The sequence below is a fragment of the Nylanderia fulva genome, unplaced genomic scaffold (genome assembly GCF_048542155.1).
Source record: "Nylanderia fulva isolate GAGA-0341 unplaced genomic scaffold, ASM4854215v1 Scaffold11, whole genome shotgun sequence".
In the NCBI taxonomy this organism is placed as follows: domain Eukaryota; kingdom Metazoa; phylum Arthropoda; class Insecta; order Hymenoptera; family Formicidae; genus Nylanderia; species Nylanderia fulva.
The window spans coordinates 5,856,308-5,870,354 of NW_028189302.1; the positions used below are offsets into that span (position 1 = coordinate 5,856,308).

General features: G+C 24.6%; 3 protein-coding genes across 3 annotated transcripts; all 3 read left to right on the forward strand.

Annotated features, from left to right (window-relative positions):
• Positions 1–402: 402 nt before the first annotated feature.
• LOC114943665 (uncharacterized) lies at positions 403–4,303 on the forward strand. Its single transcript, XM_029319335.2, has 8 exons — positions 403–557; positions 1,646–1,717; positions 1,848–1,965; positions 2,149–2,416; positions 2,962–3,052; positions 3,295–3,437; positions 3,864–3,996; positions 4,098–4,303. The coding sequence occupies exons 1-8, from the start codon at positions 480–482 to the stop codon at positions 4,143–4,145; spliced, it is 951 nt and encodes a 316-aa protein (XP_029175168.2). The 5' UTR covers positions 403–479; the 3' UTR covers positions 4,146–4,303.
• Positions 4,304–8,307: 4,004 nt separating this feature from the next.
• On the forward strand, positions 8,308–8,891 carry LOC114943681 (uncharacterized). Its single transcript, XM_029319353.2, has 3 exons — positions 8,308–8,387; positions 8,560–8,692; positions 8,787–8,891. Exons 1-3 carry the CDS (start codon positions 8,323–8,325, stop codon positions 8,838–8,840), a joined length of 252 nt encoding a protein of 83 aa, XP_029175186.2. The 5' UTR covers positions 8,308–8,322; the 3' UTR covers positions 8,841–8,891.
• A 797-nt stretch (positions 8,892–9,688) lies between these two features.
• LOC114943682 (uncharacterized) lies at positions 9,689–13,942 on the forward strand. Its single transcript, XM_029319354.2, has 9 exons — positions 9,689–9,834; positions 11,359–11,478; positions 11,609–11,726; positions 11,910–12,177; positions 12,523–12,639; positions 12,723–12,813; positions 13,067–13,209; positions 13,645–13,777; positions 13,879–13,942. The coding sequence occupies exons 1-9, from the start codon at positions 9,691–9,693 to the stop codon at positions 13,924–13,926; spliced, it is 1,182 nt and encodes a 393-aa protein (XP_029175187.2). The 5' UTR covers positions 9,689–9,690; the 3' UTR covers positions 13,927–13,942.
• The last annotated feature ends 105 nt before the right edge of the window (positions 13,943–14,047 follow it).

Genomic DNA, 14,047 nt, shown 5'->3' on the forward strand with positions numbered 1-14,047 from the left:
AAAAAGCAAAAATATATATATATATATATATATATATATATATATATAAATGCTAACCATTTCTTCCTGAAACTCACTGTATATAAATATTTTTATTTTTTTATTTTGTTTAATCTAACCGAATATAATTACGTGCGCGAAGAGAAGTTATATTATTCTTTGATAATAAAATCTCAAAAATTACAACGCATGCATAAAAATGATTGTTGCGACTCATGTATAAAAATATATTAATTAATTACGCAATGCATAAAAATTCAATATTTAAATCTTTAAATCTTTAAGAGAACAAAAAATCTACAACAATCTTTCGATCAAAATATCCACGCTTCCATTAGATTCGCGTCTGCAGAATGGCGCTGCATGGTTCGCGCGAGACCGATCACGTGATCGTCAGTCTCGCAATCGCAATATCTCGAACGAGAATCAGTCTCGCGCGAGACGCGCAGCGTGATGGATGTGTGGGGTGTACTAATCTGATGGAAATAATAGAGAAACAAAGATGTTGTCGTGAGGTCAGTGGGTCAGTCTGTCAATCTTACGCAAAATGTGCAACGGTGAGTGTGTATAGACGCGCAAGTCTAATAAAAAAAAGTGTAGATATTTTGTTAGAAAGATTCTTGTAAAAAATTTTACTTTTAAATTAATACAATTGTCGCTCGTATATTGAAAACAAAGTGATAAATATAAGGCCAACTTATCGAGCTGAATATTCGAGATGTTCAGTCAACTATCATTTATTACATGTATAAATTATAAAACTACAGTCATTATATTAAAACTAACGCCAATTACAATCATTCTATAAACGTTTCGACCGCACGCGGTCTTCTTCAGTATAATTATTGAAATATAAATTCTTACAATTCACATAATATCGAAATTTAATTATAGTTATTCAGAATCAAGAGTTTTTGAGCAATTAACGCGTGTTTCAATCCGTCCTGTCCAACAATGTTCGCCTCGATATGATCCCTGATTTTGTTCAGATCTCGGATAGTTTCATCGTTAATATGCGAGAAATTAACCCGTTCCGTAGGCGCTGCGATTAATAAAAAATTACCGATCAACGTATGTCCATATTATAATATGTATCCCCTATAATTGGTAGTATGCTTACCTATCATCGTTCTTCTTGACAATTTTGCTACTTATTAACAGTTATTAAGGATGACACATAACAAACCAACAATACAGAAAGACAGCTCATTTTAAACTCTACTTGATCGGAGAGCGTGCGTGTTTATATATGATCTAATATCTATGTTTTACTCGTTAATGTCCTATTTGTCCTATTATTATTTATTGTTCGCTAATATATCCAAAATATCAAAATACGACTCGCTAAGTAACTCAGTATCTTTGTTTAAATTTAGTCCATTTTTTTGTTCCTTGATATGTAGCATCTCAGAAATGAGTCTTTTATAATAATTATTTTCGTTGTCCATGATCTTAACATTGTCCCAATTAAAAGTATGATGTTCATTTATTATGTGTTCAGTAATAAATTTACAATAGTTCTCTATAATGACATAAAACTTAGAATCTGCTAATCAAGAATAAAGATATTTTATTTTAAAGAAATTATTACTTACAGCTTACAATATTTTTAACTTCAAAGTATACTATTGATATTGTTATTAAGATTCTATCTCCTGCAATGGCCTGCGTTAGCTCCACATTAACATACAATTCATTTTATGTTAATGGCGAAACAGTAAGTCAAACATCTATTATATTTATAAACATTCATGATAAAAAAACATTATATTTAAAAACTCATACTTAGCATTCTTTTTTATATTTTACGAAAAGATAAATGAAATAACAACTTGTTGTAATAATAGATAATGTATTTAATGGAACAACTTCAGCATATCTATGAACACATAAAAGACAAAAATGAATTAGTCATCATCGAAAGATATGGGAACAATGCGAAACATTATACGATTGCATTCCTAAGTGAGAAAATATTCTCTAATTTCTATTATGTTTCGTATTTTAAGTGTATTCATGAGCTATTATTTGAAGCCTTTATATAAATTAAAACTATTTAGTATCACATAAAACATCGTAAAACACTTAAATTAAAATACACGAATTTATTGTTATATTATTAACATATTACTTGTTTGTATTGTTTAGCACTTTTTTTTGTCATACTACCCATTTATCTATCTGCCCACATCTGGCCTGGTTTTTTCGACATTATTTTATTGACAATATTAAACAAACCTCAATTACGGCATCTGCAGATTACGACTAACTATTCTGTAAATCAAGAACAATATTTATATATACGACAACTGCATATGGTTGTTGCTCTTTTTATAGGAATTGTTGCAATGATAGCAACTGGAGCAATGCTCATTACTTATATTCAACATGCCTGTGGAATGTTTAAAATTGCCAGGTAAACCAAATTACATACGTAATAATTAAAATATTAAAATTAAAAACAATTCTATTTTTGTCTTATGCACTTCCAAAAAATGTTGTAAAAATAAGCAAGTATATAAAATAAAGCTGAATAATTTACTTATTAAATAAATAAATCATCTCATATACAAGGTATTCAAAATCTATTTGTTTAAAATTACGGATTGTTTGAGCAATTTAAAATATATCCAATTTACTTATATTATTATTATTATCTGATATTATAAATGTTGTAGTCTTACTTTTTTATTTAATTGCATATTATATGAATTTATAAAGATTACAATCATTCTCAAAGCTAATTTAGTCAATTTTTCATAGCTACCGTATCAACACCGTAATGCAGATTCATATATTGCAAGATGTTAATTTAAAAAAAAAGAGTTTAATTCATAAGAATATAATTTGTGCTGTAGATATTCATCGTAAGGCTATGAAGTTGGTACCCTTATTTTGTAATATATAAATTCATATATGTATAGTATATAAAGGCAACAATATACTTTCTCATTTTTATAGGTTTTCGAATCATTTAATATCCAAATTGGAGATGTCATTTCTTTTATTAATAATATTCGGAGTGATTACTTTGAGTTGCAATATATTTCAAGTAAGTTTTATATTTCGTTTTTATAAATACATATTCAAACAAGATTTACATTATGTGTTATATTAAACATACTTGATTATTTTTTGTTTAACAGCTTTGCTCAAATTATTTTTTATTCAACTTATTCAAATTTAATAATTATTCAAATTATTATTAATTATTTAAATTATTATTATAAATATAAAAATGTTTATTAATATATTACAATATTGAAACTCGTAATGTTTATGTATGTGTATTAGATATTTCAGGTTACATCAGAATATAATTGTGACCAGTTTCTAGGATCTGTTATAATCGTATTCGTTGCTTTTGCATACATGTTCATATCTAATTTTATCGGACAAGAAATTATAGATTATAATAATGACGTATATGCCGCTGCGTAAGAAATATATCTTTATATTATATAATTTTATTATTTTTATGTACACTGAAAAACAATGATTAAATTAATAAATATGTATCTATTTCAATACATATCATTATTATTTATTTGAAACAAATATTTATCTATTTTGAAAAAAATTTTTCTTTATATCAAAAAAATATTTTTTCATTTTACATCAAACCAAGATTATTAGTAGTATTAAAATAAATAAATATTTATTGGAATTCAATAATTTTTTTCAATGTATGTATATATAAGCATTAATGACAAAAGTAAAAATTAAAATATATAATTAAAGTGGATAAAACAAATATATATATATATATATATATATATGTATATGTATATTGTGTATCATTAGATTTTTCATTTTTTTGTTTTTCTCGAAAAAATTACTGACCTATTATCATTACATGATAGATATAATGTTTGCTGGTATACAGCTCCTCTACATATACAAAAGATAATACTATTTTTATTGCAAAGAGGTAACAAACCTTTCGGGCTGAACGTCGCTGGATTGTTTATAGCATCCTTAGAATGCTTTGCAACGGTACAAAACATTTCAAATATACCATAATATTACATTAATATTATGAACATGTCACATTCTGAAAAGACGAAATAAATGCAGATATGTTTTCTTATTTACAGCTAGTGAAGGCATCCGTATCTTACTTTACCGTTATGTATTCAGTATAATTATATAAAGGAAAAGACAATTCAAAAAACAATATTAATTGATACCTTTGTTAGTGTAAAATTATTGAAAAACATTATACACCTTATGTTCAACATTATACACCTTATGTTCAAACTAAGAAAATGATAAAAAATGCATAAATTAAAAATTAGTAGAAGTTTATAGTAGCAACTTTTTTATAAATGTGTGTGTGTTAAAAAATTAATTAATTTAACCATTCATAGTTGAATTGTTCATTAATTCATGTTTATAAAATGTTTATGTAATGAAAAACATTAAAGAATAAGCATTTATGATTTTGTTTAATATTTAGCATAACTCTTTTTTTTATTTTAATTAATATTAATCTGTACTTCTTTCTTTCTCATTCTATTAGCGATTTTGAAGCTTGAACGCATACTATTTGATCAATAATTTTTCAAAAATAGTAAAAATTTTCTGAGAAATATGGTTTCCTTAACTTAATTTATTATTTTATTTAATATTAAAATAATATCTTTATTTATTTTTGTATTTTTAAGATATAAATTCAATTTTAATTTTATCTTTTAAAAAGAAAGAAAGAGAGAGAGAACATCAAAGAAATATACTAATAAATAAAAAAAGTATTGTTTATAAAGCAAAATAATATTTTTGAAAAAAATAATACTTCACTGACAATAATTTTGCAATAATGTTACAATTGTAAAATGTACTCACCATGAAAGATGAAGTGTAACTTACGAGTGTCACATTTGGATTGAAGCACACGGATATATTCAGCTGAGAAATGACGACTACGCTTGCGCAACTTTCGCACCCCAGAACTTTTCTCGCAAATGTTGTTATATGAGAAATAAAACACCTGTCTAATTTCTTTCAGCATTAAATCGATTACTTAATAGGCGGATGCATTTTGGCGACGCGGTGTTAAATTGTGCAAATATATATATTATGCTCTGACAGTTATTTTGTTGTATGCGGTGCAGGACGCAATTGCTGTTTGAATTACAACAGTTAAGCTGTAGAATATTTTCACCCTACATTTATTTTTTCTCCACACTAGAAAAAAGAAGTGAGAGAGAGTTATTTAAATGAGTGTAACATTGAATTAGAATAGAAAGTTCCATCGATAAAAATTCTGGCAAATGCGGGTTGATACTAGCAGAGAGATGATCCGTATTGAAGATCGGTATTTTAGTCTTAATCGTGTTCTTTTGCAACTGGTTGGCCTATGGCCTTATCAAAAATCAAAATTTGTTCGACTTCAGTTGATTTGCTTCTTTATCATCCAGATAACTTTTATTATGGCTCAGGTACATACATACCATATACACACGTATACTTCGATGTTTTGTAATATTAGTTGTATTATATAATATATATATATATATATATATAGAATATATACTACAATTTAGACACATTAATTAGATATACATAAAATCATAGAAAATTGTGTATGTATTGTATATATATATATATATATATATATATATATATATGTATATATGTCTACAAATATTTTATAATTACTTGATTAAAACGACTTGATTAAAATTAATAGAAAAAACTAATAATAAGAACTCTTAAAAAATCAATTGAAAGAATGCTCGGAATGTGTGTTATGTGCAATATGTTTTTATACAGTCGTTTGAGATAGTCTTTTATTTCACATGTTAAGTTTTAAAGAAAGATAAATTATAAATAACTTATATTACATATAACAAATGTTATGAAGTGACGATAAAAAGTTATATATATAATTATATAATTCATTTTTTATTGTTATATATATTAAATAATAATTAAAAATTTATATTATAAAATATAAAAAAGTTTTCTTCTAAAACTTCTTCTACAAATTATTATTTACAGTTAACAATATTTATGACTGCAAAATGTACTGCAGATCTTGTGATTAAAATCTTTTCTTTGACATTTGGTATCATTTGCCTAACGATAACATATAATTCTTTTGTAGTGAATAGTGAAAATGTAAGTAGAAGTTTAATTCATTTATTTGAATAAGCATACATCTGTGTTCAATACATATATGTTATTTAATAAATTATACACAACTTTATTTTTTAAAATTTGATTAAGACAAGTAACAAATAAAAATTTAATTAAAACAACAGGTCAAATATTTAATAGAACAGGTTGAACAAATTTGTGATGATTTAAAAGACAAAAATGAAATTGCAATCGTAGAAAAATATATAGAAGCAATGCAAAACGTTATACGGCACAAATAACAAGTAGGCCAATATTATTGACTGTTGTTACGTTTTGTGATTAAAAGATAGGTGATGTATCTTTACAGTGCAACATCTGCAAATGATCTTGACTTTGACATAAATAGTCAAAAAATTATTAATTTAAATAATCTTTAAAAGTTTTTTGTTTGTTGCACGGTATTTATTAAAAAATTAGCGAAAAATAAATAATCATGAATTGACTTTTTGAATGTAAATTAATAATTTAGAAATTAATAATAAAAAATTTTTGATATTTGATATATAGTTCATGTGGTTGGAGAATATTATTTTTAATACTCTCTAGTAACAGTAAGAATTATAATTCATAATCCTTATTACATATAGAAAAAGATACAAACTTTTATGTGAAATGTTTAAGAATTTAAAAAATTGAGAAATTAATTTGTAATTAAACACTGCACATGAATTTGCAACTTTCTACATTAAAAGGTCTATTCCATATTGCCCGATGTAGCCCTAGCTTCGGGACTATATATAATATACTATAGAGTTTATTGTTTATTATTTATTATTAAATAATATTAATGTTTTTTTAAATGTTTGTTGTTTAGTACTTAGCGGAAGCGTTGGGTTTATTTTGGCGGGAATTGAATTATGGCCAGATTTTCAAGATTTATTCTTTTCAGTAAACAAATCTCGAACACGTCACCTGCTGATTGAAACCGAGTATTTTATCGATCAAGAAAAATATTTCTACTTATTGCTATTTCACATAAATGCATCTCTCTTCATAGGAGTACTTACATTACTAGCAACAGGGACCATGCTCCATGCATATCTTCAATATGCCTGCGGAATGTTTAAAATTGCTAGGTAAGATAAAATAAAGAAACCATATAAAAAACATTTAAAAAACTTTACTCTTATATGTATTTAGATTTCAACTTACAATTAATATTTCCAAACTCAAATACTTAGAAAACTTATTATGGTTATAAAACTAATATAATTTTTACTTGCATAATATATGTACTAGCATTTCAAGATAAATATTTGTGTAGCTATATTTTGGGACAAAATTTTGTGTATTATAAACTAAAAATTTATAATAAAAGAGAAAGAGAAAAATATTTCGTTTTTATTTCTACATAAGATAAAATTCATTCTTATAACATTATAAATTTTACAATCTTAGTGAAATGTAATGAAATTGAAACGATTTATAAATAATTCACAGTTATCGTATGGAGAACACAATGAAGATTTATATATCACAAGATTTTAATCTGCGGAACAAGAATTTTGTTCAAGAGGGTATAATTTATGCCGTAGACATTCATAGGAAAGCCATGAAGTCCGTATATTTATTATAAAATATTTGAATTGCATAATTAATCGTTTAATTTCTTTTAAAGGTTTTCTGACTATTTAATATCCAGCTTTGAAGTATCATTTATGTTTTTAATAGTGTTCGGAGTACTTACTTTGAGCCTCAATATTCTTCGAGTAGGTTTTATTTATGTATGTTTATTACTTGCATGTTATATCTATCTTTAATAAATTGTATAATATTATTTGCATCACTTAAATTAATTATATGACTCAATATTATTTTATATATTAATGCGTTTGTAAAATCGCATTTTTTCCAATAGCTCTCCGATGATAGCTTTGATTAACGTTGTTTTTCACAATGTTTATGAATATAATGAGTTACAGTATCAATTAGAAAACAGGAAAGATTTAGATTGCATAATATATAATTAACATTGATATATATATATATATATATATATATATATATTTATATATACATATATATATGTTAATAGTACTTAATTTGCATGCAAATTTTTAATTGATTCTACAAGTCGATCACGACGTTAAAATTTGTGTTTTACAGATTACATCATTAAAATTTAATAATGGTGAAATTATAATACCTTTGATAGCATTCGTTTCCTGTTTTTTATACATGTTCTTAACCAATTTTACCGGGCAAGAAATTACAAATCATTACAATTATTTATTTGTTGCTGCGTAAGAAATATTTTCATGTTATATAAAAATATGTATATTATTGTTATATGAATTAAAAATTAAAAATTAATAAGTAAAACATATATATACTCTTGAAAATAATACTCTTATAAATATATAATATTATTTTTCTTAAATTATTATTTCTATATAAGATTATTCTATTTATTAGGTACAATGCTCAGTGGTACATGGTTTCTTTACATATACAAAGGCTTATATTGTTACTGTTGCAAAGAAGTAATAAGTCATTTGGTTTAAATATTGGTGGAATGTATGTCGCATCTATAAAATTTTTTGCTACGGTATAATTTATATATTTTAATATATTAAATCCTCTTATACTTTACACAAAAAGAAAAAAAAAACAAAAGTAGATGTAATAAATGTACTTTGCAGCTGATGAACACATCCATGTCTTACTTTACGGTTTTATATTCAATGCAGCAATGAGAAAAAAAAGTATTATAATATAGATATGGTTCAGCAATTATATATTTTTAATATTAGACATATCAAATAATGTAAACTAGTATAATGTTTTCGTCAATAAAAAATCGTTGTAGTTTATTTTATATATAAGAGAATAAAGAACATATATGTACGTGACATAAAAAAATTCGCAATATATTATGCAACAAACACATACATTATATAAAATAAATGATAATATATAAAATAAATATGAACTCTCTTTACATATATACAGAAAAATTATATTGTCATTAAAACATAATACTTTGTAGGCAATATTTTTACAATTAATGTTACAGTTCCACTCACTTTTATTCTTATAGCAGGAATGCTTATAGTTCACAAATGTATACACACTATATATTTAAATAGATGGATATACACCGTTGAAAAACCAGCAAATGCTTACGCCACTTTCACACCCCATATACTTTCCCCCGAATATTATTCTATGACTCTATGAGAAAAGAACATATGTTCAATTTCTTTCGGCGTTAAATCGATCGCTTAATCGACAGCTGCACTTCGACGTAATAATATTAAATTACAGGTGTTCCGCTCTCACAGTGGTATTCCGTGTTTTTTTTTTCACAATGCACTTGGTACAATTACGGTAATTTCTTTTTGCCGTTCTTATTGTATGCGTTTTTTATTTACAATTACGGGCAGACCTTACGAAAATTAACTTATATTGCAGTAAAAAAAAATTATGCTAGAAAAAAAGAGCTGAGGGAATATTTAATCAGCCACTTGGTGATGGTGGGAATAAACAAAGGTCCGTCAACTTCATCGCCGTTAAATGCGTTTTAGTATACTGTATAGCAAAGAGATGATCAGCGTTGAAGATCAGTATTTCAGTCTTAACCGAACTCTGCTGTTGGCTATTGGTTTATGGCCTTATCAAAAATCGACGCTTGCTCGATTTCAGTCAATCTGTTTCTTCACAATTGAAGCAACCTTTATTATATCTCAAGTATGTATGTAGCAAAATATATATATATATATATATATATATATTTAGATTAAATGCATTATATACAGAATTTTGAAATCCAATTCAGCTACTTTATATCTGAAAATTTTACCATCAATTTGTATACTTTTTTAAAAAATATGAATTGATATTATAAAGCGATTGAATGTGAAAGATACTTATACAACTTCAAAAAAATATAGCTAAATAATAAAAAGTTCTTTATTTATTTTCATTTCATTTTAAATTTATAATTTAAAAGAGTCAATACACAAATATTTATTGTTAAAATTTGATACAACTTATAATCAGTGATAATATTTGTCAATTTCTTCTAATAAAAAATCGATAGAAAATATTGTGGCTTATTCTGTATATGTATAATACATTTTATCGTAATTTATCAATATATTTATAATTTATATTTTATAATTATAATATATTTATAAACTTATAATAATCTCTCTACTGTTATATAACTTGTGTTAAATATTTCATTAAAAAAGCAAAATTATATATATATATACATATATATAAATGCTAACCATTTCTTCCTGAAACTCACTGTATATAAATATTTATATTTTCTCATTTTGTTTAATCTAACCGAATATAATTACGTGCGCGAAGAGAAGTTATATTATTCTTTGATAATAAAATCTCAAAAATTACAACGCATGCATAAAAATGATTGTTGCGACTCATAAATAAAAATATATTACGTAATTACGCAATGCATAAAAATTCAATATTTAAATCTTTAAATCTTTAACAGAACAAAAAATCTACAACACTCTTTCGATCAAAATATCCACGTTTCCATTAGATTCGCGTCTGCAGAATGGCGCTGCATTGTTCGCGCGAGACCGATCACGTGATCGTCAGTCTCGCAATCGCAATATCTCGAACGAGAATCAGTCTCGCGCGAGACGCGCAGCGTGATGGACGTGTGGGGTGTACTAATCTGATGGAAATAATAGAGAAAAAAAGATGTCGTCGTGAGGTCAGTGGGTCAGTCTGTTAATCTTGCGCGACATGTGCAACGGTGAGTGTGTATAGACGCGTAAGTCTAATAAAAAAAAGTGTAGATATTTTGATCGAAAGATTTTTGTAAAATATTTTACTTTTGTTTTTTTGCATTCTCTGTTAAAAATTTAAAAATTGAATTTTTATACATTGCATAATATAATTAATATATTTTTATGCAGACATTGTGTAATAATAATTAATTGTTATACATGTGTTGCAATTTTTGAGATTTTATTATCAAAGAATAAAACTTCGCTTTACGCGCTTAATTATAATTCGGTAAGATTAAACGAAATGATAAAATAAAATATTTATATTCAATATGTATGTATATATGATATATATTTATCTTTTATAAAAAATTATTTTATTAACTATATATAAAATTAATTTATTATATTGTTATGATAAATTAGTTCTCTATAATGACATAAAACTTAGAATCTGCTAATCAAGAATAAAGATATTTTATTTTAAAGAAATTATTACTTACAGCTTACAATATTTTTAACTTCAAAGTATACTATTGATATTGTTATTAAGATTCTATCTTCTGCAATGGCCTGCGTTAGCTTCACATTAACATACAATTCATTTTATGTTAATGGCGAAACAGTAAGTCAAACATCTATTATATTTATAAACATTCATGATAAATAAACATTTTATTTAAAAATTCATACTTAGCATTCTTTTTTATATTTTACGAAAAGATAAATGAAATAACAACTTGTTGAAATAATAGATAATGTATTTAATGGAACAACTTCAGCATATCTATGAACACATAAAAGACAAAAATGAATTAGTCATCATCGAAAGATATGAAAACAATGCGAAACATTATACGATTGGATTCCTAAGTGAGAAAATATTCTCTAATTTCTATTATGTTTCGTATTTTAAGTGTATTCATGAGCTATTATTTGAAGCCTTTATATAAATTAAAACTATTTAGTATCACATAAAACATCGTAAAACACTTAAATTAAAATACACGAATTTATTGTTATATTATTAACATATTACTTGTTTGTATTGTTTAGCACTTTTTTTTGTCATACTACCCATTTATCTATCTGCCCACATCTGGCCTGGTTTTTTCGACATTATTTTATTGACAATATTAAACAAACCTCAATTACGACATCTGCAGATTACGACTAACTATTCTGTAAATCAAAAACAATATTTATATATACGACAACTGCATATGGTTGTTGCTATTTTAATAGGGATTGTTGCAGTGATAGCAACTGGAGCAATGCTCATTACTTATATTCAACATGCCTGTGGAATGTTTAAAATTGCCAGGTAAACCAAATTACATACGTAATAATTAAAATATTAAAATTAAAAACAGTTCTATTTTTGCCTTATGCACTTCCAAAAAATGTTGTGAAAATAAGCAAGTATATAAAATAAAGCTGAATAATTTACTTATTAAATAATTGAATCATCTCATATACAAGGTATTCAAAATCTATTTGTTTAAAATTACGAGTTGTTTGAGCGATTTAAAATATCCAATTTACTTATATTATTATTATTATCTGATATTATAAATGTTGTAGTCTTACTTTTTTATTTAATTGCATATTATATGAATTTATAAAGATTACAATCATTCTCAAGGCTAATTTAATAAATTTTTCATAGTTACCGTGTCAAAAACGTAATGCAGATTCATATATTGCAAGATGTTAATTTAAAAAAAGAGAGTTTAATTCATAAGAATATAATTTGTGCTGTAGATATTCATCGTAAGGCTATGAAGTTGGTACCCTTATTTCGTAATATATAAATTCATATATGTATAGTATATAAAGGCAACAATATATATTTTCTCATTTTTATAGATTTTCGAATCATTTTATATCCAAATTTGAGATGTCATTTCTTTTATTAATAATATTCGGAGTGATTACTTTGAGTTGCAATATATTTCAAGTAAGTTTTATATTTCGTTTTTATAAATACATATTCAAACAAGATTTACATTATGTGTTATATTAAACATACTTGATTATTTTTTGTTTAACAGCTTTGCTCAAATTATTTTTTATTCAACTTATTTAAATTTAATAATTATTCAAATTATTATTAATTATTTTAAATTATTATAAATTATTTATATAAATATAAAAATGTTTATTAATATATTACAATATTGAAACTCGTAATGTTTATGTATGTGTATTAGATATTTCAGGTTACATCAGAATATAATGCTGACCAGTTTATATTATCTGTTATAATTGTACTCGTTGTTTTTGCATACATGTTCATATCTAATTTTATCGGACAAAAAATTATAGATCATAATAATGACGTATATGCCGCTGCGTAAGAAATATATCTTCATATTATATAATTTTATTATTTTTATGTACACTGAAAAACAATTATTAAATTAATAAATATGTATCTATTTCCATACATATCATTATTTATTTGAAACAAATATTTATCTATTTTGAAAAAAATTTTTCTTTATATCAAAAAAATATTCTTTTATTTTACATCAAACCAAGATTATTAATAGTATTAAAATAAATAAATATTTATTTGAATTCAATAATTTTTTTTAATGTATGTATATATAAGCATTAATGACAAAAGTAAAAATTAAAATGTATAATTAAAATGGATAAAACAAATATATATATATATATATATATATATATATATATATATGTATATGTATATTGTGTATCATTAGATTTTTCATTTTTTTGTTTTTCTCGAAAAAATTACTGACCTATTATCATTACATGATAGATATAATGTTTGCTGGTATACAGCTCCTCTACATATACAAAAGATAATACTATTTTTATTGCAAAGAAGTAACAAACCTTTCGGGCTGAACGTCGCTGGATTGTTTATAGCATCCTTAGAATGCTTTGCAACGGTACAAAACATTTCAAATATACCATAATATTACATTAATATTATGAACATGTCACATTCTGAAAAGACGAAATAAATGCAGATATGTTTTCTTATTTACAGCTAGTGAAGGCATCCGTATCTTACTTTACCGTTATGTATTCAGTATAATTATAAAAAGCAAAAGACAATTCAAAAAGCAATATTAATTGATACCTTTGTTGATGTAAAATTATTGAAAAACATTATACACCTTATGTTCAACATTATACACCTTATGTTCAAACAAAGA

Coding starts and splice junctions, on each gene's coding strand:
- LOC114943665 (XM_029319335.2), top strand. CDS start 480: ATGGAAATAATAGAGAAACAAAGATGTTGTCGTGAGGTCAGTGGGTCA. Junction 558..1,645: donor CTTACGCAAAATGTGCAACG/GTGAGTGTGTAT, acceptor ATTGTTATTAAG/ATTCTATCTCCTGCAATGGC. Junction 3,053..3,294: donor TGAGTTGCAATATATTTCAA/GTAAGTTTTATA, acceptor TATGTGTATTAG/ATATTTCAGGTTACATCAGA.
- LOC114943681 (XM_029319353.2), top strand. CDS start 8,323: ATGTTCTTAACCAATTTTACCGGGCAAGAAATTACAAATCATTACAAT. Junction 8,388..8,559: donor AATTATTTATTTGTTGCTGC/GTAAGAAATATT, acceptor TCTATTTATTAG/GTACAATGCTCAGTGGTACA. Junction 8,693..8,786: donor CTATAAAATTTTTTGCTACG/GTATAATTTATA, acceptor TGTACTTTGCAG/CTGATGAACACATCCATGTC.
- LOC114943682 (XM_029319354.2), top strand. CDS start 9,691: ATGATCAGCGTTGAAGATCAGTATTTCAGTCTTAACCGAACTCTGCTG. Junction 11,727..11,909: donor TTATACGATTGGATTCCTAA/GTGAGAAAATAT, acceptor TGTATTGTTTAG/CACTTTTTTTTGTCATACTA. Junction 12,814..13,066: donor TGAGTTGCAATATATTTCAA/GTAAGTTTTATA, acceptor TATGTGTATTAG/ATATTTCAGGTTACATCAGA.